This window comes from Dipodomys merriami, unplaced genomic scaffold, assembly GCF_024711535.1.
Source record: "Dipodomys merriami isolate MVZ:Mamm:240054 unplaced genomic scaffold, mDipMer1.0.p SCAF_123, whole genome shotgun sequence".
Classification (NCBI taxonomy): Eukaryota; Metazoa; Chordata; class Mammalia; order Rodentia; family Heteromyidae; genus Dipodomys; species Dipodomys merriami.
This window is the reverse complement of record NW_027202527.1, coordinates 1,345,108-1,369,062: the sequence shown is the minus strand read 5'-3', so window position 1 is coordinate 1,369,062 and position 23,955 is coordinate 1,345,108. Positions and strand designations below refer to the sequence as shown.

Below are 23,955 nucleotides of genomic sequence, written 5' to 3'. Positions count from 1 at the left end.
TCAAAGAAAGGTTGGACAAATGGGATTGCATGAAATTGTAGAACTTCTGCATGGCAAAGGATATAGCTAGCAAGATTAGTAGAAAGTCCACAGATTGGGAAAACATCTTCACTAGCCATACAATGGATAAGGGTCTCATATCTAAACTATACTTGGACTTCAAAAAATTAAATCTCCCAACATCAAATGCTGAAAGAAACAACTGATATGTAAGTGGGCCAAAGACTTAAAGAGAAACTTGTCTGAAGAGGAAATAAGAATGGCCAATAGACATATGAAGAAATGCTCAGCCTCTCTAGCCATAAAAGAAATGCAAATCAAAACAACATTGAGATTTCACCTCATCCCAGTTATAATGGCTATAATCAAGAACTCTAATAACAACAGATGCTGGGGGGGATGTAGCCAGAAGGGAACCCTACTGCATTGTTGGTAGGAGTGTAAACTTGTTCAACAACTTTGGAAAGCATAATGGAGGTTCCTTAAAAGACTTCACATAGAGCTTCCTTATGACCCATTTACCCAAATGATCATACTAAAACAAGACCATACTAAAACTACCAGCACAACTATGTGTATTGCAGCATTATTTACCATAGTTAAGATATAGAACCAATCCAGATGCCCTCAGTAAATTATACATATATGTGTGTGTGTGTGTGTGTGTGTGTGTGTGTGTGTGTGTATGTATAGATATATGGATATAAATTCTATGCCTCCATCAAAAAGAATGTCATTGCCCCCTTTGTTTGGAAATGGAAAGACTTGGAAAAAATTATATTAAGTGGAGTAAGCCAGTCCCAGAGAAAGATAGGTCCCATGGTTTCTCTTATTTGCAATAACTAGTATATGTCTAAGACAAGCAGAAAAGTTCAAAAGCTATGGACATATGACCAGATAAGATGATATTAAGCAAAATGAATCCCAAGATAGGGACACAAGTGGTTTTTTTCTTTCTTTCTACTGTTTCTAACATATTCATAATGTACCTTGTGATTTTTTGGTTGTTTTTATGTTTGTCCCCCACAGTATAACCCCCATTTTCACTGTATTTGATGTTGGTGCTCTGCATCTTGTATATACACTTCTCTAATTTGTGGCGGGGAAAAGTAATAACAAAATTTTTAAATAGAGATACAGACTGACCCATTGTAACAATGGGATGTACAAGACACTATGTTGAAACAAACTTTACAATTTAGATGGGGGGGAATGTAATTGTGAAGGTGGGAGTGAAGGGATGGTAAGGGAAAAACAAAGAGGTAACAACGCTTGATAGAAAATGTACTCATTACCTTTCTCATGTAACTATAACCCTTCTGTACAGAATTTTTGACAATAAAAACTTATAAAACAGAAAATCCTTTGACAAAGTAATATCACAGAGAAAACACCGTAATCACCCTCCCACAAACCTAGAAAAAATATTTCTAATATATCTACCTATGATACAAATATTCAAAGTAGTTCCTAGAATACTTCATGGAAATATTTGTAGTTTCTATTGTTTGAACTTGACCTCATGCTTTTTGGTCCAGTGCTTTAATGCTAATCTATTCTTTTGGTCCTTTATATATTTAACAGAGGTTTTTTTTTTTTTTTCTTTTTGTCAGTCGTGGGGCATGAACTCTGGGCCTGAGCGCTGTTTAGCTCTTTAGCTCAAGGCTAGCACTCTACCACTTGAGCTACAGTGCCACTTCCCAGAGTTTATTTTTGAGATAGGTTTTCTCTTTTTGCTCAGGTTATTCTTTATGCTTCCTGTCATAGCTCGGGTAATAAGTGCATCCCACCTCACTTGGCTCCTCCCATTTAGATAACTGGCTTCTAAAATTTTTTTTTTAATTGTATTTTATTTTATTTGAGAACATACTGTACAGAGGGGCTACAATTACATGGGCAGGATAATGCATACCTTTCTTACCAAGCATTGCAGCCTCCTCCTTTGTTTACCCTTCACTTCCCTTCCCCGCCTCCCCCCTCCCCCCACCCAATTTTACCCCCCTCCCCCCACCCAATTATACCCCCCTCCCCCCACCCAATTATACCCCCCTTCCCCCACCCAATTATACCCCCCTCTCCCCCCCACACCGACATTGTAAGGCTGGTTTTGACATGACATTTTGTACTTCTCATTGTTGCAACAGGTCCACCTGAATCCTTAAACGACTTGTTTGTCCCCATCTCCTCCACATGTTATACTGACATCAAATATAGTGGAAGCGGGGGTTACACTGTGGGGGAGGGACATACAAAGCAACAAAGAAATAATCTTATAAATGCGTTAGAAACACATGCATGAAAGAAACGAAAACATTAAAATACATATTTAAGGGTTCATTTTCCTAACATCACATTATCTGACCTTTTCCGCTTGACTCATACCTATACTAGATATTGCAAATAAGGGAAACCATGGGACCTATGCTTCTTTGGGCCTGGCTTACTTCACTTAATATAATTTTTTCCAAACCTTTCCATTTCCTAACAAATGGGGAAATGTCATTCTTTCTGATGGAGGCATAGAATTCCATTGTGTATATATACCACATTTTCTTGATCCATTCATCTACTGAGGGGCATCTGGGTTGGTTCCATGTCTTAGCTATGGTAAATAATGCTGCAATAAACATAGTTGTGCTGGTAGCTTTAGTGTGGTCTTGTTTGTAAACATTTGGGTAAATGCCCAAAAGTGGGATTGCTGGATCATAGGGGAGATCTATGTGAAGTCTTTTGAGGAACCTCCTGGCTTCTAAAATTTTTGTCTGTCCATACTTGAACTACCATCTTCCCAATAGCATCATCTATGCAGCTTGGAAGACAAGCACTTGGCAACCACTGACTATTGACATAGAGTTTTGAGAGGATACAAAACAATAGGCTGCCCTCAAACTGAAAACATCCCAATCTCTGCCTCGCATGTATTAGGTTTACATGTGTATAATCACAAAATATATGAGAAATTTGGATTTTTGTTAATATAGTACACAATTACTATATGACAGGATATGAATTGAAATTCTCAAGGAAGACTCATAAAACTAATCTTCAGAGCAATACATGCTTGTAAAACTTCTGACCACAGGCCCTGAAGGAGACATCTCCTACTTAGTAGATCATCATCATACTTCTTGATGTATAAGTACTTGCCCTTCATCTGAAAAGAATAATCCTCTAAGGATCATCTTATGTCAGGCATCCTTAATTAGTTTCTCAAAGAATCAAAGAAAATACTTTATCCACTTTCAAAATAGTGTGAAACACATCACATCTCAGCCTCAGCATGCCCCGGAAATTCACTTGAATACCTGTAATCCCAGCTACTGAGGGCCTGAGATCAGATGATCACTATTTGAAGAAACCTAGGCAGAAGATTCTATGTGACTCTGATTAATTAACAAACACCCAGACCAGAATCATGTCTCAAGTGGTAGTGTCCCAACTATGACTAAATATGCCCAGTTGCCCCATTTGTTAGGAAATGGAAAGACTTAGAAAAAATTATATTAAGTTAAGTAAGCCAGGCCCAAAGAAACATAGGTCCCATGGTTTCCCTTATTTGCAATAACTAGCGTATGTCTGAGATGAGCAGGAAAGGTCAGATAAGGTAATGTTAGGTTAAATGAACCCCAAGATAAGGACACAAGTGTTTTTTTCTTCCTTACTATTATTTCTAATGTATTTATAAGGTGATTTTTTGTTGCTTTGTATATCCCCCCGGGGAAGGGAAAAACTTGTTTAAATAGGGATACCCATTGCAACAATGAGATGTACAAGATGCTATATCGAAAAACAAACTTTACAATTTTGGCAGAGGGGGTGGTGTAGGGAGGCAGAAGTGGAGATGGGAGGGCAGGATGCTAAGGGAAAAACAATGGAGGAAGCAACAATGCTTGGTAAGAAATATACTCATTATTACCTTGCTCATGTAATTGTAACGCCTCTGTATGGTATTTTCACAATAAAAAAAACTTATACAAAAAAAAGAGTTTGAGATCCAAAGTACATGCCTCAGAATTGACAGGAAAGCACAGCTAGGTATACTTAAGAGAGCATTTTAGTCACTACAAATATTATGTGAAATTATTCATTACAAATGTGCTAGTTAATGAGATCAAAATGTTTTCATTCTTGTTAATATAGTCCAATAAGGCCATAATTACGTTGCAGTTATTAGGACATATTTATTATTGTCTTTGGAATACTAAGTTATTTTCTTAGGTCATACTGGAAATGCAAATATAAATATTCTAAGGCAAATATAAATATTTAATATTTAAATATAAATATTCTATGTTCATAGAGAAAATATAAGTTGTTTATAGGAGATTAGGGGGGCTATTTGTTTGAAATATAACAGTTAAAAATTAGAGATGCTGACAAATTTCAAATTATTTTATTTTCTATATATTTGTAAACATATTCATAAACCATTATTTACTAGTTCAGGTAATAGACATGACAGTCATTAAGGAGGGAAAGATTATTTATTCAAATAATATGTGAGGAGATTGTCTATAGCATATGCCAATATTTTCTCTGCTGTTCTGGTGTCTTTTCTATAATGATACTACAATATGCACTACTGGCTCTCTGAATTGGACTACAAAAAACTTTGGGCAACAAAAATAATTACTAAAGAGAGTAACAATTTGGTTGTATATTTAAGGAGACAAGAGGAGTTAGCCTTTTCCATCCATGGCATGGCAGCCTGACTTAGGGGATGGCCTGCTTTTTCTGTTGTGGATATAATCCAAGAGAAGTGTGGGCTTATGATGGTAGCTAGGGCCTTAAGACTGGTGAGGCCTATCTGTCTCCATTTGCCATTGCCATATATTGGTCTGCACATAACAGCACTGCCTGGATTCACAGGCTCCTGTGGAGTCAAATATAGAGTAAGATTAAATTCACAGTTCAATATTGTTTTTTCTTAGATTATTTAATTTTTAAGGAGGTAAGTGCTGATTAAATAAACAGATGCAAGATACAGAATAAGAATTATAACATTTTCCCTAAAAATGTTCTAACCGATATGACAAAAGATCTATGGTATTTTCAACTAAATAAAAAAGACTGGATTTATTAAACCTTAAAAAGAAGATATGCTAGACATCAGTGGCTCATGCCTGTAAGCCTACCTACTCACAAGCTGAGATAAATCTGAGAGAATATTATCTCCAGACCACCATGTGGTGGAAATAAATTGGAAGTGGAGGTGTGGTTCAAGTATGTGGCTCAGCCACAGTGATGAATGGGAAAGCCAAGTTAGGTCCAGGATTTAAAAGTAAAAAGAACATAGATAGACTGTATAATCACAAGTGAGATAAATAAAAAGCATAAGCTATTTGGAGAGTACCTGGCCAACTGTTCTATATGATCGTATCACATGTGTCAGATGTATCAGAGATTAGTGACAAAATGTGGTATATAAACACAATGGAATTCTATGCCTCCATCAGAAAGAATGACATTGACCCATTTGTTAGGAAATGGAAAGACTTGGAAAAAATATATTAAGTGAAGTAACCAGGTCTAAAGAAACATAGGTCCCATGGTTTCCCTTATTTGCAATAACTAGTATATGTCTGACGTAGGCAGAAAAGGTCAGATAAATTGATGTTAGGTGAAATGAACCCCAAGACAAGGATTCAAATGTTTTTTTCTTTCATGTGATTGTTTCTAATATATTTATAAGATGATTTCTTTGTTGCTTTGTATGTCCCTCCCCCAGGGTATAACCCCCTGCTTTCACTGTATTTAATGTTGGTATAATTTGTGGAGGGGAAGGGAAAAAAATCGTTTAAATAGGGATACAGGTGGACCCATTGCAATAATGAGATGTACAAGTAGTTATGTTGAAAAACAAACTTTACAATTTTGGGGGGAGGGGAAGAAGGGGAACAGAGGGATTGGGGGAGAGGGACAAGATGGAAAGGGATGGGAAGAGTCAACAGAGGAGGCAACAATGCTTGGTAAGAAATGTACTCACTATCCTGCCCATGTAATTGTAACCCCTCTGTACAATATTTACAGAATAAAAAAAGAAAAAAAATTTGAAGAAGTTTGTTCTGCAATTTTAAAGTATTATTGAAAAGTATTTAAAAAGTGTTATTTTAGGATGGGTGATTTACCTTCTTACTGGGAGACAAATTTATAAATGTTATCATTAAGTACAAAAAGAAAAGTACATTAAGTACAAAAAAGAAATAAAACTGATTTTCTCACCATATTTGTGTCATGACCTTTGGCATGGGTGATGAAGCAAATAATAGAACTTCCTATGTCAGGGTAGAGGTGGGCACAGTTTGAAGCTCCCATTACCTGCATCTGTAATACTTCTGGATTCTCATCTGTCTCTCCTAAAAATAGTAAGTTAGATACACATATTCTAAGTGGAATATACAGATACAGATTGTACTGAAGCACTTTATTTTTCAGTCTTGTAGAAGTAATAAATAACAAGAACTAAAACCTTATTTGTAATTTTTTTAAAAAAAAACAGAAGAGTCAGGAGTTAACGTTTTGTACTTTGATTATAAAATTTAGCTGGACTTACAAATATCTATCTTTCCTTTTGATCTCAAAAAATCTTATCTAGTGATCAGTAAGACAACTATTCCATAATCCAAAATACATTTAAGAGTAGGTGCCTCATTTGTAGAAAAATCTTAAAATTAATAATATAGACTATTGTGGCTGTTATATTTATAATTGAAAAAATATCTAATCCTTATTTGTTTTAAAACTACTCCCATAATACAGAAAAAAGCACTAACCTGGTTTGAGATTTTGTGGCCCCGAAAGCCAGCATTCTGAATTATTAAGGTTCTTTAGATGGCCCAAAGGTGCTGATATTTGAATGGAATTTTGACTCTCCTGAAGCAGCACTAAAGCTAGATCATTTCTTGCTGTCCCACTCACTAGCCGGAATCTCTCATGAAGTAGAATAGTTGTCACTTTAACAATTCTCAGAGGTACTCCAGGATGCCGAAGACCCAGTATTACAATTGTATCCTCTGGATTCCTACAGGGATAGGTAGATATTATTAATTCATCATAAAACTACACTCTCCAAAAACACATTTTGTTTGTTTATTGTTAAACATTAGTGGTAGTATTAGCGGTAGTATTAAAAGGACTATATGAGGCATAGTACTGCAGGGGAAATGACTGAGAGATTGGGAATGTGACTCAGTGGTGGAATGTTTGCCTAGCATGTATGAATCCTAGGGTTCAATTCCTCAGTACTTCATAGAAAGAAAAAGCTGGAAGTGGTTCTGTGGTAGGGTGAGCAAAAGAAGCTCAGGAACAGTGTCCAGCCTTAGTTCTGGCAAACAAAAAGAATTATAACTGAGCAAATCATACTGTGCAAATCATATTTAGCCCAAAGCAAATATGTAATGGAAGTACATGATATGGCAACTATGAAAGTGACTTTACCCAGAAAAATTTTCCTCAAAAGAATCTGAAGTTAATGAATTAATACAGTACAGCACTGGAAAAGAAAGGACATAAACCTACATATTTCTGACGCAGTGAGCAGCAGTGAGAACCCAAGAGCTGCTGAGTATGGATCCACTGCAGATTTGACTGCCACAGCTGATGATCATAGCCTGCCAAGGCATAGTATATCGAAGTGAAATACGATCTGCCAAAGCTGAACAAAACAAAATAAACAGCAATAATGTAAGAGAAAATTTGGAAGAAATGTTACATGTGAGCCATCCTTCAAGTTTTAGTGCTAAACAGCTATGTATTTTAAATTTTGACATTTTTAATTTTCTTATATTTCTATAATTTATTGCCAAGTTAAGTTTTTGTTAGTTAAAACATTCAGAGCTATGGTATTTTCTTCCATAATAACATTTACTTAGATTTTAGATGCTTTGGAGATATTAGTTCAGTTAGGCAATGAAGAAGAAAAATTTTACTTGAAAATATTAGAGAAATTTATTTGGACTGAAAGAGATCAAGCTCACTATATTTTAAATCTTATTTTAATATCAAATATTAAATGGAATAGTTAGATATAAAAGTTAGACAAGAAACTATTTTAGAGTTCTTTGTAAGTTAAAACAATGCTACTTAGTACATTAATGTACTAAAAAAGAATAATGAAATGTATATAAAAGGAATAAGATGAAATTTGAATAACTGTTTCCAGTGAATTTTCTTTTATTAAAATATATTTGAAGGACTTTAGAAGCAAATTACATTAGTACATAGTGCAGTAAGATTTTTTCTTAGTAGAAAAGGGTAAGTAGGTAATGTCAAACTGCTATTGATGATCTAACAGTCAAGGAAAGAAAGACAACCATATATAAAATAGAACCCACAAAGTCATTATCACTTATTATGTGTTTGAGACTATTTGTCTTTGTCTTTTTATTCTGCTAACAATTAGATAAATTCTTATTTAGAATTTCTCATGAATAATTGCTAAGGATAATGATATTAAGCATCATAATCTATAAAAAACAGTAAGAAAATATTTTAGGACATGCCTTTGTAATTAAATGTAAATAATTCCAATGATGTGAAAAAACACCTCATTTCTCTCTCAGAAAAAATACCTTTATTTCCCATCCTTCTTTCTTTTCTATTTCCATGCCCCTACTAGTTTCCTTATCATACCTCCCATAGTATCATATTCTTGGATCTTACTCTGAGGCTGTGGTAGAGAGATGAAGTGTGGCTGAATGAAAGCAGTAGTAGAGGTAAAAGCTGAAGCATTCCTAGAAGTAGTGACTGGAAGGGAGAGGGAAGCTGAGGTAATCATGGGCTCCTGCTGGGACCAGGGTGCATGGCTGGGCCGTGTAACCCCTTGGAGCCAGAAAATGAAAGGATTCACTTGGCTGAATACGTAGGGCTTTCTGCAGTGTTCATCAAAGTGGCTCAAGATTCCCACCTGCACCCAGGTGTCCTTTTGCTGTATGTGGCACACCAGTGGTGCCCCCAGGTCACCCTGTAAGAAACAATTAATAGAATGTCAATTCATAATGTAATAGATGTTGGATTGTTGGAGGGTGTTCCTTTGTATCTGTTTTTCAGAACCCCTAAAATTTTCACCTTACAGCCAGCCTCCCCCATAGCCTTCTTAGCTTCCACACAGAAAGTAAATTCATTCATTGTGGGCCAGAATTGGGCACAACTGATGACTTGCAAGATGCTTAAGTGTCTTTTTTGCAAAATTCCAGGACTTCCTGAAGGAAAAAGAGAAGAGAGGTTGTTATTAGTTGGATTAGACTTTGTTTCTGTTATCCTTGTTTTTGCTTTAGATTAGAGGAGAGAAATATAGCATATACACTTAGTTACTCATAATGTGTCTAAGCATATTCTTCTGTTCTACCCTAGTGCCTTCTTCTTTACTTACCCCTCATTAAGGACCAACTCGGTAACCAGCAGTCATAAAGTTGTATATTTCTCTCTTGCTCCAGACTTTCCTCTAAACAAATAGGTAGCACCAGGGGTTGGAAATTTATTGGCTGCTTAAGGAAGATTAATCCAGGCCCTAAGGGTCCTCTTGGACCTAAGTACGGCATGGCACGGTGAATACCAACAGTCTGAGCTTGGGCTGTGTCTTGGAGATCGATAAGTCCCACTTGGACCAAAGCCAGGGCTTCAGAGCTTTTTCTGGAGGATGAAAAAAAACACCATTAAGAATTTTATGATTACTACAATTCAATGTGAAAAACAAAAAAGTCACATGAATCTGATGAAATCCATGTGAATACTAAAATTTTGGTCTTATTCCCCACTTTTTGCTTATTGTCAATGAGTATATGAGGCATATAGAATATTATTTTTACAAAGCTACCAGCACAACTATGTTTATTGCAGCATTATTTACCATAGCTAAGATATGGAACCAACCCAGATGCCCCTCAGTAGATGAATGGATCAAGAAAATGTGGTATATATACACAATGGAATTCTATGCCTCCATCAGAAAGAATGACATTTCCCCATTTGTTAGGAAATGGAAAGGTTTGGAAAAAATTATATTAAGTGAAGTAAGCCAGGCCCAAAGAAGCATAGGTCCCATGGTTTCCCTTATTTGCAATATCTAGTATAGGTATGAGTCAAGCGGAAAAGGTCAGATAATGTGATGTTAGGAAAATGAACCCTTAAATATGTATTTTAATGTTTTCGTTTCTTTCATGCATGTGTTTCTAACGCATTTACAAGATTATTTCTTTGTTGCTTTGTATGTCCCTCCCCCACAGTGTAACCCCCGCTTTCACTATATTTGATGTCAGTATAACATGTGGAGGAGATGGGGACAAACAAGTCGTTTAAGGATTCAGGTGGACCTGTTGCAACAATGAGAAGTACAAAATGTCATGTCAAAACCAGCTTTACAATGTCGGTGTGGGGGGGGAGGGGGGTATAATTGGGTGGGGGGAGGGGGGTATAATTGGGTGGGGGGAGGGGGGTAAAATTGGGTGGGGGGAGGGGGGAGGCGGGGAAGGGAAGTGAAGGGTAAACAAAGGAGGAGGCTGCAATGCTTGGTAAGAAAGGTATGCATTATCCTGCCCATGTAATTGTAGCCCCTCTGTACAGTATGTTCCCAAATAAAATAAAATACAATTAAAAAAAAGAATATTATTTTTACTATTACAATAGTAAATGATAAAGTATATGTGACTTGATATCCTTATAGCTTACTGTACATCAACTATGAAAAAGTTTCAGATTGAAACCAACTCTATTTACAATTGTCTTAAAAATAAAATAAAATATCTATGAAGATTTGTTGTTAGGAGATGTAAGTTTTTGAGTTCCAGGTATATTTTATATATGAGACCCTTGTCTGTTGTATGGCTAGTGAAGATCTTCTCCCAATCTGTGAGCTTTCTATTGATCTTGCTAGCTATGTTCTTTGCAATGCATAAGCTCTGCACTTTCATGCAATCCCATTTGTCCAACATTTCTTTGATATGTTGTGTTTCTGAGTCTCTATTAAGAAAATTTCGGCCTGCGCCAAGGAGACCTAGGTTTTCTCCTATTCCATCCTGTAATGTTTTCAGAGTGTCTGCTTTGACTCCGAGGTCTCTGATCCATTTAGAGTTGATTGTTGTGCAGGGTGATATATAAGGATCTAGCTTTAGTTTTCTACAAGTGATTGACCAATTTTACCAGCATCATTTACTGAAGAGGCTGTCTTTCTTCCATTCTATTTTTTTAGTTCACTCATTGAAGATAAAGTGGCTATAGGTCTGTGGATTCATTTCTGGGTTTACAATTCTATTCCATTGGTCCTGGGGTCTCTTCTTGTACCAAGCTGTTTTTATAACTATGGCTTTAGAGTTTGAAATTTGGTATTGATATTCCTCCGGGTCTTTCTGTTGAGGATCATTTTTGCTATTCTGGGTCTTTTATTGTTCCATATGAATTTTTGGATTGCCTCTTCTATTTCCTTGAAGAATGAGGTTGGAATGTTAATAGTATCGCATTGAATTTGTAGATAATTTTCGGAATTATTGATATTTTCAGATGTTGATCTTTCCAATCCAGAAGCATACTAGTTTTTGCCACTTTCTAAGATCTGTATTGATTTCCTTTTTCAAGTTTTAAAGTTTTCATCATAGAGGTTCTTCACTTCTTTGGTTAATTCCTAGGTATTTTATTTTTTGTTGGGCTGTTATGAATGGAGTTGCTTTCATGATTTCAGCCATGCTTTTCTCATTGTTGGCATACATAAAAGCCATTGATTTTTGAGGGTTAATTTTATAACCTGCTACTTTGCCAAAGTTTTGAATCAGCTTGAGTAATTTGGGAGTGGAGTCTGTGGGATTCTTTAAATACAAGATGATGTCATCTGCAAAGAGGGAGAGTTTTACTTCTTCTTTCCCTATTTGGATCCCCTTTATGGTTTCATCTTATCTTATTGCTGTAGCTAGGCATTCTAATACTAAATTGAAGACAAGCGGAGAGTGGACATCCTTGTCTCATTCTTGAGTTAAGAGGAAATGACTTTAGTTTTTCACCATTAAATATAATGCTGGCTGTATGTTTGTCATATATAGCCTTTATTGTATTGAGGAATGTTCCATGGATTCCTAATTTTTCCAGAGCCTTCATCATAAAGGGGTGTTGGATCTTGTCAAATGCTTTTTCTGCATCTATTGAGATAACCAACAACTGCCCAATAAATAAGTGGGCTAAAGACTTAAAGAGAAACTTCTCTGAAGAAGAAAGAAGGATGGCCAATAGACACATGAAGAAATGCTCAACCTCCCTAGCCATAAAAGAAATGCAAATCAAACCAACATTGAGATACCACCTCACCCCAGTTAGAATGGCTAGAATCAAGAACTCTAATAACAACAGATGCTGGAGGGAATGTGAACAGAAGGGAACCTTACTTCATTGTTGGTGGGAGTGTAAACTTGTTCAATCACTTTGGAAAGCAATGTGGAGGTTCCTCAAAAGACTTCACATAGAGCTCCCCTATGACCCAGCAATCCCATTTTTGGGCATTTACCCAAATGTTCACAAGCAAGACCACACTAAAGCTACCAGCACAACTATGTTTATTGCAGCATTATTTACCATAGCTAAGATATGGAACCAACCCAGATGTCCCTCAGTAGATGAATGAATCAAGAAAATGTGGTGTATATATATATATATATATATATATATATATATATATATATATATATATATATATATATCAGAATTTTATTCCTCCATCAGAAAGAATGACAATGACCCATTTGTTAGGAAATGGAAAGACTTGGAAAAATTATATTAAGTGAAGTAAGCCAGGCCCAAAGAAACATAGGTCCCATGGTTTACCTTATTTGCAATAACTAGTATATGTCTGAGTCAAGCAGAAAAGGTCAGATAAGTTGATAATAGGGAAATGAACCCTAAAACATGTATTCAAATGTTTTTTTCTTTCATGTGATTGTTTCTAACACATTTATAAGATTATTTCTTTGTTGCTTTGTATGTCCCTCCCCCATGGTACAACCACTGCTTTCACTGTATTTTATGTCAGTATAATTTGTGGAGGGGAAGGGAAAAAACAAATTGTGTAAATAGGGATACAGGTGGATCCATTGCAACAATGAGATGTACAAGTTGCTATGTCGAAAATGAACTTTAAAACTTTGATTGGGGGTGGGGGAGAGGAGGAGGATTTGTTTGGAGGAGGGGGAGAATGGAAAGGGATAGGAAGGGGAAACAAAGGAGGAGGCAACAATGCTTGATAAGAAATGTATGCATTATCTTGCCCATGTAATTGTAACCCCTCTGTACAGTATTTTTACAAGAAATAAAGAAATAAAATGTCTAATAATCAGCCTAACTAAGAATTTTGTAAGAAGGAAATTGAAATAGACATAAATAAGCACTACTTTTGGAATGGCAGAATTGATATAGTGAAGATGGCAATACTGCCAAGAGAATCTAGAAACTCAATTTTATAACCATCATCACTAAGATGAAGAAAACAATCCAAAAATTCATATGGAACCAGGAAAGACAGCCAATCACAACAGCAATCAGGCAGAAAAGGTAATGCTAATGCTGGAGGTAGTACAAAATCAAATTTTAAACTCTGCCACAGAGATATAGTAATAAAACAGCTAGGTACTAACATAAAAATAAACTTCCAGAGTGGTTGTACAGTTTAAATTCCTACCAAAAAGTCATTAGGGTTCCTTTACTCATACATCTGCACCAGCAAATGATACTGTTTGTATTCTTGATGATGGTCATTCTAACTGAGATGAGATACAACTAAGTGCAATTTTGATATTCATTTCTTTTGTGTGTGTGTGTGTGTGTGTGTGTGTGTGTGTGTGTGTGTGTGTGTGTGTGTGTGTGTGTGTGTGCGCCAGTTCTGAGACATGGACGCAGAGTCTGGACACTGTCCCTGACCTTCTTTTGCTCAACTCTAGCACTCCACCACTTGAGCCATAGCACCACTTCCATCATTTTCTGTTCAGTTAATGGAGATAGTTCTTTGCCTGGGCTGTTGGCCATTTTTGCGTCTTTGGAGAAGTCTTTATTGATTGCCTATTTACTAGTTGGGTTGATTCATGATGATTTAGTTTCTTAAGCTGTCTGTGTGTTCTGGATATTAGGCCATTGTCTGATGAGTAGCTGATGAAAATCTCTCATTCTATAGACCGCTTAGCCTATTAACTTTGACCTTTGTCATGCAAAAACCTTTTAATTTGACTTGATAGCCTTATATTTTAATCATTAATAGTTATAATTAGTATTTATCATTAACAGTTATACTTAGTTACTATTAACAATTAATACATAGACCTTGACAACTGAAGTATTAATCAATGGAATCCTGCACAAAGTAGGTATTAAAATATACTACTTTCAATGTGTTACACTTAAAAGAATCATTGGCTTCCCTTAATTTTGTGACTCTAGTTAACTATGCTGAAAGAAAATTTGAATGTATACCAAAAATCTTTTAGCTGGGACTGGGAAGGTGGCTCAGTGGTAGAGCGCTTGCCTTGCATGCCTGAGGCCCTGGGTTCGATTCCTCAGCACCACATAAGCAAAAAGAAAAAGCCGGAAGTGGCGCTGTGGCTCAAGTGGTAGAGCGCTAGCCTTGAGCTGAAGAGCTGAGGGACAACGCCCAGGCCCATAGTTCAGGCCCCACGACCGGACCCAAAAAAAAAAAATCTTTTAGCTACATATTATTGTAATATAGGAGAATGCATTTAATTTTATAGTAAAATTGGAGCTAGCCCTGGGTGGCTCATGACTGTAATCCTAGCTATGCAGAAAAATGAGATCTGAGGGTCATGCTTCAAAACTAGCCCAGAAAGGAAAGTCTATGAGACTTATCTCCAATTAACTACCATAAAACTGCAAGTGGAAGTAGGCCTCACAGTGGTAGGGTTCAAGCCCCACAACTCACCAAAAATGAGTCTAATGAGATGTTCTTCCTTTTGTGGAGTTTTAGTTTGACCAATACATCATAAGCTGAAAATACAATCACTTTATTTAAGGGTCATAAATTAAATTATCCCATTCATAACTTAGAAACTTATATCAGGTAGATGTTTAGCCAAGTGAGTATTACTTTCTACAATTGATCAGAATCATAGAGGATAACATACTCTACTAAATAATGCATCCTTAGAAAATATAAAAATTCAAACTACAAAGTATTATTCCTATTAAGTCCTATTACCTTTAAATAGATTTTTATTATCTTGAACTCACTCCTCAATGATGAGTACATTTTTCTGATATTTATTTTATTGGACAATGACATAGTCTTTCTAAAGAAGTAAAGTATTTAAGTTCTGTCCTAAATCTATTGTATTTCAACTAATACATTTGTGCAGATTTGTATCCAACCTTTAAGTCTTTACTTACAAAGTTATAAATTAATTCTAGCTTCCACATATGAGAGAAAATTACAAATACTTTTTCTCTCTGTACCTGATTTCATTTAACCTTATATTTTCCAATGTCATTCTTTCTAAAGGATGAGTAAAATTTCACTGTGTATATACCCCACTTATTCTTGATCCATTCATTCATTGAAGAGCATTGATTCCATACTGTGGCTATTGTAAATAGTACTGTGATGAACATGGTTTTATTGTATCTTACTTTGTAATCTTTTGGATAAATGTCTAAGTGTGGAATTGTTGGATTATTGAGTAGTTCTATGATTAGTTTTTTGAAGAATCAACAGACAGACTTCCAGAGTGGTTGTACAGTATAAATTCCTTCAGCAATGCAATTAGGGTTCTTTTTTGTCCACATCTGTACCAGCAACTGTTACTGTTTGTATTTTTGATGATGGTCATTCTAACTAAGTGCTATTTTGATTTTTATTTCTTTTATGTGTGGGTGGGGCAGGTTGTGTGCCAGTTCTGAGATATGAACTCAGGGACTGAACACTGTCCCTGGCCTTCTTTTCCTCAAGTCTAGCATTGTACCACTTGAGCTATATCACTTCCAGCAATTTCTGATCAGTTAATGGAGATAAGTCTTTCTTTTTAACTGAATAACTTTGACCTTTGTCATGCAAAACCTTTTAATTTGATGCAATCCCTTTAATTTGATGCAATCCCGTTTATCTTCTGGATATCCTCTGATTCTGGATCTTTACTCAGAAGATTCCTGCTTATGCCAAGAAATACTAATGTTTCTCCTATTACTACTTCTAATATTTTCATAGTTTCAGGTCTTACATTGAAGTCTGATTTATTTTGTGTTGATATTGATACAAGCTCATAAAGGTATTCAGTTTCTGTTGTCTATACATGGATGTCCCGTTTAGCCAGCACCATTTACTGAAGAGGCTGTTCTTCTAGTCTATGGCTCCCTTATCAGATATTTTAGTTGTTGATCTATGGATTCATAACTAGGTCTTCTATTGTGTTCCACTAGTCATTAAGCCTGTTTTTATGTTAGTATCCAGTGGTTTCACTACTATATCTCTATAGTAGAGTTTAAAGTTTGGTTTTGTAATACCTCCAAGCACTACCATTTCTGCCTAAGATTTCTTTTGTGATTTGGAGTCTTTCCTGGTTTCATATGGATTTTTGGATTGTTTTCTCCATCTTAGTGAAAAATGATATTGGCAGTTGGACAGTTATAACATTGACTTTCTAGATTCTTTTGGACAGTATATCAATTCTGCCTGTCCAAAAGTGCTACTTCCTATGTCTTATTCAATTTCCTTCTTCAAAATTTTATAGTTTATATTGTAGTGAACCTTTACATCCTTAATTGGGTTGAATATTAGCTACATTATTTTTATTTTTATTTTTAAGACTTAAAAATAGAGGTGTTCTCCTGATTTCAGGCTCAACTTTTTCATTGTTAAATTATTTAAAAAAATCATTTGTGAAACCATTATATATTAATATTTGTCTAAGTATACATTATGATTTGAACTTAAAATTCTTTCCACTATTTTGTTGATAAAATTATTTAATAGAAAGCCTTTTTATGTTTTCCTAACGTATTGATTTGAATAATTAAACTACCATCAAAAACCAACCATTTTAAAGGTGAATGAAGAAAAGAAATAGTGGGCTTCATTCAATCTGGAATATTTTTTCTCCTACATTGCAATATCTTGTTAGCATGTAAAATACAAAAAACATCATTTGTGAAAGCAATAATAAATATTATTTTTATTTCTACAAAGGGAAATATCTACTTTTTTCAAAGGAATTATTTGTTAAACAACTTCAATTTGTTACCTTCCTATTGTGAAACCTTTACAATGAAATTGTTGCTCAGACTTACATGAAATTGGCACATCTTGCAGAGGTAAGGATCCACTGTTCATTTAGAATAGAACCAGCACAGAAATGGGAGAAAGAGAGCTGCACAGAAACCATCCAGGGGAATTCACCTAATTCTGCCTCCCAGCAATTGGGGCAGTGAGGAACAAGGCCAGGGCGTAATCCACACTCTGTAGGATAGATCCACATTAGGATAAAATGAATACTATTACCATCTTTTCAGACTTTGCTAAATTCATATTTTCAGCCTCAGAAAAAGTGAAAATCTGATATTTCCAACTTTGAAAGAATGCTTGGAAATAACTTACTAATTGTCAGAAGACATCTGACTACTTCCCCTGGAAAGATTATTTCAATCATTTGTCTTCTTTCCGCAGGTAGAATAATAAAAAATGTATAGGTATTTAAAAATACTGTTATGATATTTACTCATTAAATTTAAATCATAAAACTTACTAATAAAATATATGATCACATTATCAATATTTGGACAATAGATCATGCTCTTAATCCAAAGTAGGACTTTGATCAAAAAGCTTCTCTTACTTGGCTGGAACGCCACACTTAAGCTCTGCTTCCAGCACTCCTTTTTGCTTACAATATTTGGGATGGAGTTTTCCCCTCAGACTGACAGATAACGGTTGATATCCTTCAGATGCCATATTAATGATAAACTAGGATTATAGGTATGGGACCACTGGTGCCTAGCAATATTATTTTAATAATTTAAGCTTGTGAGACTATCATTGCTAGTATTTGTAGAAATTCTTATGATGTTTGGCTCCAATAAGAACTTTTAGCCCCAACAGATGACTATGTTAAACTTACCTGTTGTCTCATGAGAAACAATTGCTGTTTTGAAAAGCCAGAGAGCCTGGAGTTTGTCTTTCCAAACCATACCTAAGCGACACTCAGCCAAGGAAACATTGAGTTCTGAATGCTTAAGAGGCTGTTGTATAGGTTGATCTGAGTTTTGTCCCGTTAGAGATCCAGGCAGCAAGGGAGGTGGTTTTGTTAGTAGTGTGGCTGAAGAAATACGCAGGGATAAAAAATATGAGAAAATTGTTATCTTGAGGGAAATTGTTCCTAAATATGTTTAGCAGAAATGGTTGAAGTAGAGAAGAAGAGAGAAGGCCACATTAGAAAAAATGGAGTAAGATGAGAAAGAACAGGATGAAAAGGTCAAAAAAGGAGAATGAAATGTACATGGAGATTGAAAAGAACAGGAAATAACTTAAAGGATGTAGAAAGACAGTATAAGGAAATAGGATTTCAAGCATTCTTTTATGTGTGGACAACTTCTGACTTACTGCTGAAATTTAGTAAGAAATCCTGGTGATTAAAAGGAAAATGAAAAGAATGTTTGTGAGTTGGCTTTACTGAAGATGATTGCTTTTGACTTTTTAGGGTAGCTTTCTCAGCTGAAAAAGCTGCAAAATGCTGACGAGGGTTAGAATCACTTTTGTACAAAGTTAAAATAGGTAACTCTCTAGTATGGTTTCTATAGCTTCCTCAATTTCAGGAAAAACAAAGGCATAAACATAGTAAATCAGTTGTGGGTCTTAAAAGCAGAAATCAGAAATCTTTTTTTTTAATTTAATTTAATTTAATTTGTGAACATACTGTACAGAGGAGTTACAATTACGTGGGCAGGATAATGCGTACATTTCTTACCAAGCATTGCAGCCTCCTCCTTTGTTTATCCTTCACATCCCTTCCCAGCCTCCCCCCTCCCACCCCAATCCCAATCCTTCTCCTGCCCCCAGAAATCAGAAATCTTAAACTTTCTGTCTCAGTTTTCATTTTGGTTCTAAATTCATCACACAGTAATAGGAGAGGATAATATATTAGGTTGAGGGTGGGTCCACAGTCTGTCTGTTTGGGTTAAAGAGTGGATCTGGGATGTAACTATTCGTCCATGAATAAACATTCTTGATTTATCTACTAAGATTAAAAACTCATGACCAGGATCTGATGATGAAACTTTCAACAGTAAAATTAGTGAGAAAAGACAAAGAAGGTCATTATATACTAATAAGGGGATCTCCCCTACAGGAGGGTATAACAATACTAAATACCTATACACCAAATTCTGGAGCACCCAAATTCATCAAACAAACATTGTTTAACCATAAAACACACATGGATCCAAAATATTGATTGTTGGTGACTTTAACACTCCACTGGTTGCTCTAGATAGATCAACATGGTTAAAAACTCAACAGACAAACTTTAGAGCTAAACAATGCATAGGGCAACTAGACAACAGATATGACAGAATATTTCACCCAGCAACATTAGAATATACATTCTTATCACCAGCATATTTTAGAGCACAAATCACATCTGTGTAAATTCAGAAATTTTAAAATTATATTGCATTCTCTCAGATAACAATGGAATAAAATTAGAGATCAACACCAAAGGCCACCATAGAAATTCCTGGAAAGCATGGAAATCGAACACACATTGTTGCATCACCAGTGGGACACAGAAGAGGTCAGAACAAAAGTTCAAATGTTTATAATATTTAACAAAAAGGAACACCAAAAATACTAGCTCCTCTGGGAAACAGAAAAGGTAATACTCAGAGGAAAATATATAGTTGTGATTGCCTACATCAACAAATTGGAGAAATCTCAGACAAACAATTTAATGGATGTGCCTTAAGGTCCTTGAAAAATAGCAACAAGCAAACTCCAATCCAGTAGATGGAAACAAATAATTAAAATTAAACCAAAATTAAATGAATTGGAGCCCCCCCCCAAAATGGAAGTATCAACACAGTTGGTTCTTCTAAAAATCAATAAAATTGACATACCCTTAGCAAATCTTACCAAAAAAAAGAGAATGTACCAAAATAAATAAAACCAGAAAGAAGAATTTTCCTGTAGTGACAGAAACAAGCAAATTTTAGAACATTGTAAGGGATGCTTTATACATTTTTATGCTAACCAATTCGAGAATCTGGAAAAACAATTTCAAGCAAATATTGATATCCTAAAGTAAACCAAGATTTAAACCAACTAAATAGACCCATATCAAATAATGAAACAAATGGCAATAAGAGACCCACCATTCAAGTAAACTGCAGGGCCAGATATATACAAAGCTGAATTTAAATAAGAACTCACTCCAATATTCCTCAAACTTCAATGAAATTGAAAGTGAAAGATCACTACCAGACTCATTTTGATAGGGACCTAATAAAAAAAGAACTACAGACCCATTTCTTTAATGACTATAGATGCAAAACTTCTAATAAAATTCTAGCCAACCAACTTTGACAAAAAAATTACACACTATGATCAAACAGGATTCATCCCAAGGATGCAAAGCTAGTTCAATATATACAAGTCAATTAGTGGAATTCATCACATCAACAGGAGGAAGGACAAGAACCAGATGACCATCTCAATTGATGCAGAAAAAGCATCTGACAAGATCCAACACCACTTTATGATGAAAGAGCTGGAGAAATTAGGAATCCATGGAACATTCCTCAATATAACAAAGAATGTATATGACAAACCTACAGCCAGCATAATGCTTGATGGTGAAAAGTTAAAACCATTTCATCTAAAATCAGAAACTAGACAAAGATGTCCACTCTCTCCATTCCTCTTCAATATACTATTGGAGTTTCTAGCTAGAGCAATAAGGCAAGAGACAAACATAGAGAGGATCCATATAGAAAAAGAAGCAAAACACTTTTTGGGGGTCCGGTCATGGGACCTGAACTCTGGGCCAGGGCGCTGTCCCTCAGCTCTTCAACTCAAGGCTAGCACTCTACCACTTGAGCCACGGTGCCACTTCTGGCTTCTTCTTTTTCTGCTTATGTGGTGCTGAGGAATGAACCCAGGGCCTCATGCATGCAAGACAAACGCTCTGCCACTGAGCCACCTTTTTTTTGGTGGGTCATAGGCTTGAACTCTGGGTTTAGGCACTGTTCCTCAGCTCTTCAGCTCAAGGCTAGCACTCAACCACTTGACCCACAGCACCACTTCAGTTTTCTGAGTGGTTTATTGGAAGTAAGAGTTCATGGACTTTCGTGATGGGGCTGGCTTTGAACCGCGATCTCAGATCTCAGCCCCGAGTAGCTAGAATTACAGGTGTGAACCACCAGCATCCAGCATGAATCTGTATTTAAAGCAACCCATAGACTCCTCTCCCAAGTTACTTTAGTTGATCTGAAACTTTGGCAAAGTAGCAGGGTATAAAATTAATCCACAAAAATCAGTAGTATTTCTATATGCCATCAATGAGAAGAGCAAGCCCAAAATCCAAAAAGAAACTCTATGTAATAGCTTCCAAAAAATATGTAGAAATTAAGTTAACCAAAGACATGGAGGGCCTTTATAATGATAACTTTAAAAACCTGAAAGAGGATATAAGAGCAGATTTAAGGAAGTAGAAAACCTTACATGCTCCTGGGTTGGTAGGGTGAACCTCATAAAAGGCAATACTACCAAAAGCTATTGACAAATTCAATCAATATCCATCAATATCCCAAAATCATTCTTTAATTAAAGAGAATCAGCAATCCAAAAATTCGCATGAAATAACAGAAGACCTTGAATAGCAAAGAAAGAAGAGTGCTGGAGAAATATGAACACAAAACTATTACATAACTATTACAACTATTACAATACAACTCTATTACAAAGCCGTAGTATTAAAAAAAAAACAGCTAGGTAGTGGCACAAGAACAGGCCTGAGGACCAATGGAATATAACTGAAGACCCAGAGATGAACCCACAGACCTATGACCACCTGATCTTTGATAAGGGAGCCAAGAAACACAGCATGGAGTGCTCTCAGAATTGGCTGTCCAATGTAGAATACTGAAGTTTGATCTGTATTCACTCTGCACCAGAATCAACTCCAAATGGATCAAAGACCTCACCTAAGATTAGATGCCCTGAAAATACTACAGGAAAGAATAGGGGAAACACTAGAACGCCTTGGCACAGGTGGAGATGTGCTTTTTTCCGAAATATTCTTAATAAAAACACAAAAACACAACAAATCAAAGAAAGGTTGGGTAATGAGATTTCATTAAACTACAGAGCTTCTGCAAGGCAAAGGATAAAGTCAATAAGATTAACAGAAATCCTATTAATTAATAGCTATATAAAAGACAAGGGCCTCATATCTAAAATATACTTAGAGCTCAAAAATTACCCCCTAAAACAAATCCTCCAAGAAGCCACCACATCGTTAACAAGTGGACTAAATACTTAAATACTAAATACTTAAATACTCAAAACAACACTGAATTCCAGTTAGATTGGCTATTATCAAGAAAACTAATAAAACAGATGCAGGTGGGATACAGCCTCTCACTGTTTGTGAGAGTGTAAAGTTCAACCACTCTTGAAAGCAATATAGAGGTTCCTCAAAAGAGTAAATAAACATAGAGCTTCCCAATGACCCAGCAATCCTACTCCTGGGCAAATAAACACAAAAAAGGGTAAGGTACCAGCACAAAAAACCATGTTCATTGTAGCATTATTTACCATAGCTAAGATATGGAACCAACCCAGATGCCACACAGTAGATGAATGAATCAAGAAGATGTGATACACACACAAACACACACATGCACACACATACACACACACAATGGAATTTTATGCTTCCATCAGAAAGAATGGCATTACTTGATTTGTAAGGATTTGGAAATATCTGGAAATATATATTAAGGAAAACAAGCCAGGCTTAAAGAAATGTAGGCCGAATGGTTATCTCATTTGTAATAACTAAAACTCATAAAATCACAAAAATCAGTAGTATTTCTGTATGATCCTCTATGATCCTGTTAGTAGAGGATCAATGACCATATATTATAAAGCATATCAAAACGAACTCCAAGAATTAGAAACAAGAGGTTTATATGTTTATATCATGTACTGTTCACAGTGATTACTTTTCTTATTTTCTCTTTTTTTTAGTTATCTGTATCCTTTGTCATATCCATCAAAGGGAAAGAGAATCATGGAATCAGCAGGACAAAGGATGAACTAATATGACAATGATAGGCACTAGATATTATGTTAGAAATGAAGTTTACAACTTGGGAGGGAGGGGTATTAGACTTTATTAGACTTTGTCAGAAAACTATGCATACTTCCAGGCACAAAGAACAAAGGAAAGGTTTATTGCCAGCAAAGGGAATGGCAAAACCCCTTCTCACAAGAGAGAAGTAATGCCGGAGATAATCTGAAGTGACCTTATAAAACCTGCATAGGCTAGAAGGGACTAGAAGGCAGAGATCCCAGTGTGGATGTGTGGATCAGGAATTCACCCTGTAATGTTGGCCCAGTAGCCCTCCTCTCTCATAGTTTAGCATGCTTTTTTCCTAGGCAACATTAGGCTGATTTAGTAAAATCAGTACGTAATCGACATCCACCCCCTTCACCTTGAGTTGGCACTCCTTTGGTAGAGCTGCAACAATACATATTAGACAGCAAGATCCCCTTAGATTGACCTGCAAGTCTAGGCATCTGCAAGACTCCTTATTTGCCACTTGGGCAACAGCTATAAATCCTAGCCCATCAGGTCCACACATTACACTGGGCACTGGGTCTTCATCACTAGTCCATCTTAGCCCCTGTAGGTAGGTCATCTCAGACATTGCCGGCACTACTACTCTCTTGTGAGAAGGGGTCTTGCCACTCCCTTTGCTGGCAATAAACCT

At 35.9% G+C, this 23,955-nt stretch overlaps 1 protein-coding gene across 1 annotated transcript in view; it reads right to left on the bottom strand.

Annotated features, from left to right (window-relative positions):
• Nucleotides 1–4,479: 4,479 nt before the first annotated feature.
• The window catches only part of LOC138823775 (transmembrane protease serine 9-like), a 29,573-nt gene continuing 10,097 nt past the window's right edge, over nt 4,480–23,955 (bottom strand). The window contains exons 2-10 of the mRNA XM_070017333.1: nt 18,084–18,281; nt 17,257–17,425; nt 9,371–9,630; nt 9,067–9,200; nt 8,662–8,962; nt 7,519–7,654; nt 6,774–7,021; nt 6,223–6,356; nt 4,480–4,873 (exon numbers count right to left, since the gene is read on the bottom strand). Of these exons, the coding sequence (XP_069873434.1) occupies nt 4,601–4,873; nt 6,223–6,356; nt 6,774–7,021; nt 7,519–7,654; nt 8,662–8,962; nt 9,067–9,200; nt 9,371–9,630; nt 17,257–17,425; nt 18,084–18,281 (1,853 nt within the window). The 3' untranslated portion in view covers nt 4,480–4,600. The remainder of the gene's footprint in view (nt 4,874–6,222; nt 6,357–6,773; nt 7,022–7,518; nt 7,655–8,661; nt 8,963–9,066; nt 9,201–9,370; nt 9,631–17,256; nt 17,426–18,083; nt 18,282–23,955) is intronic.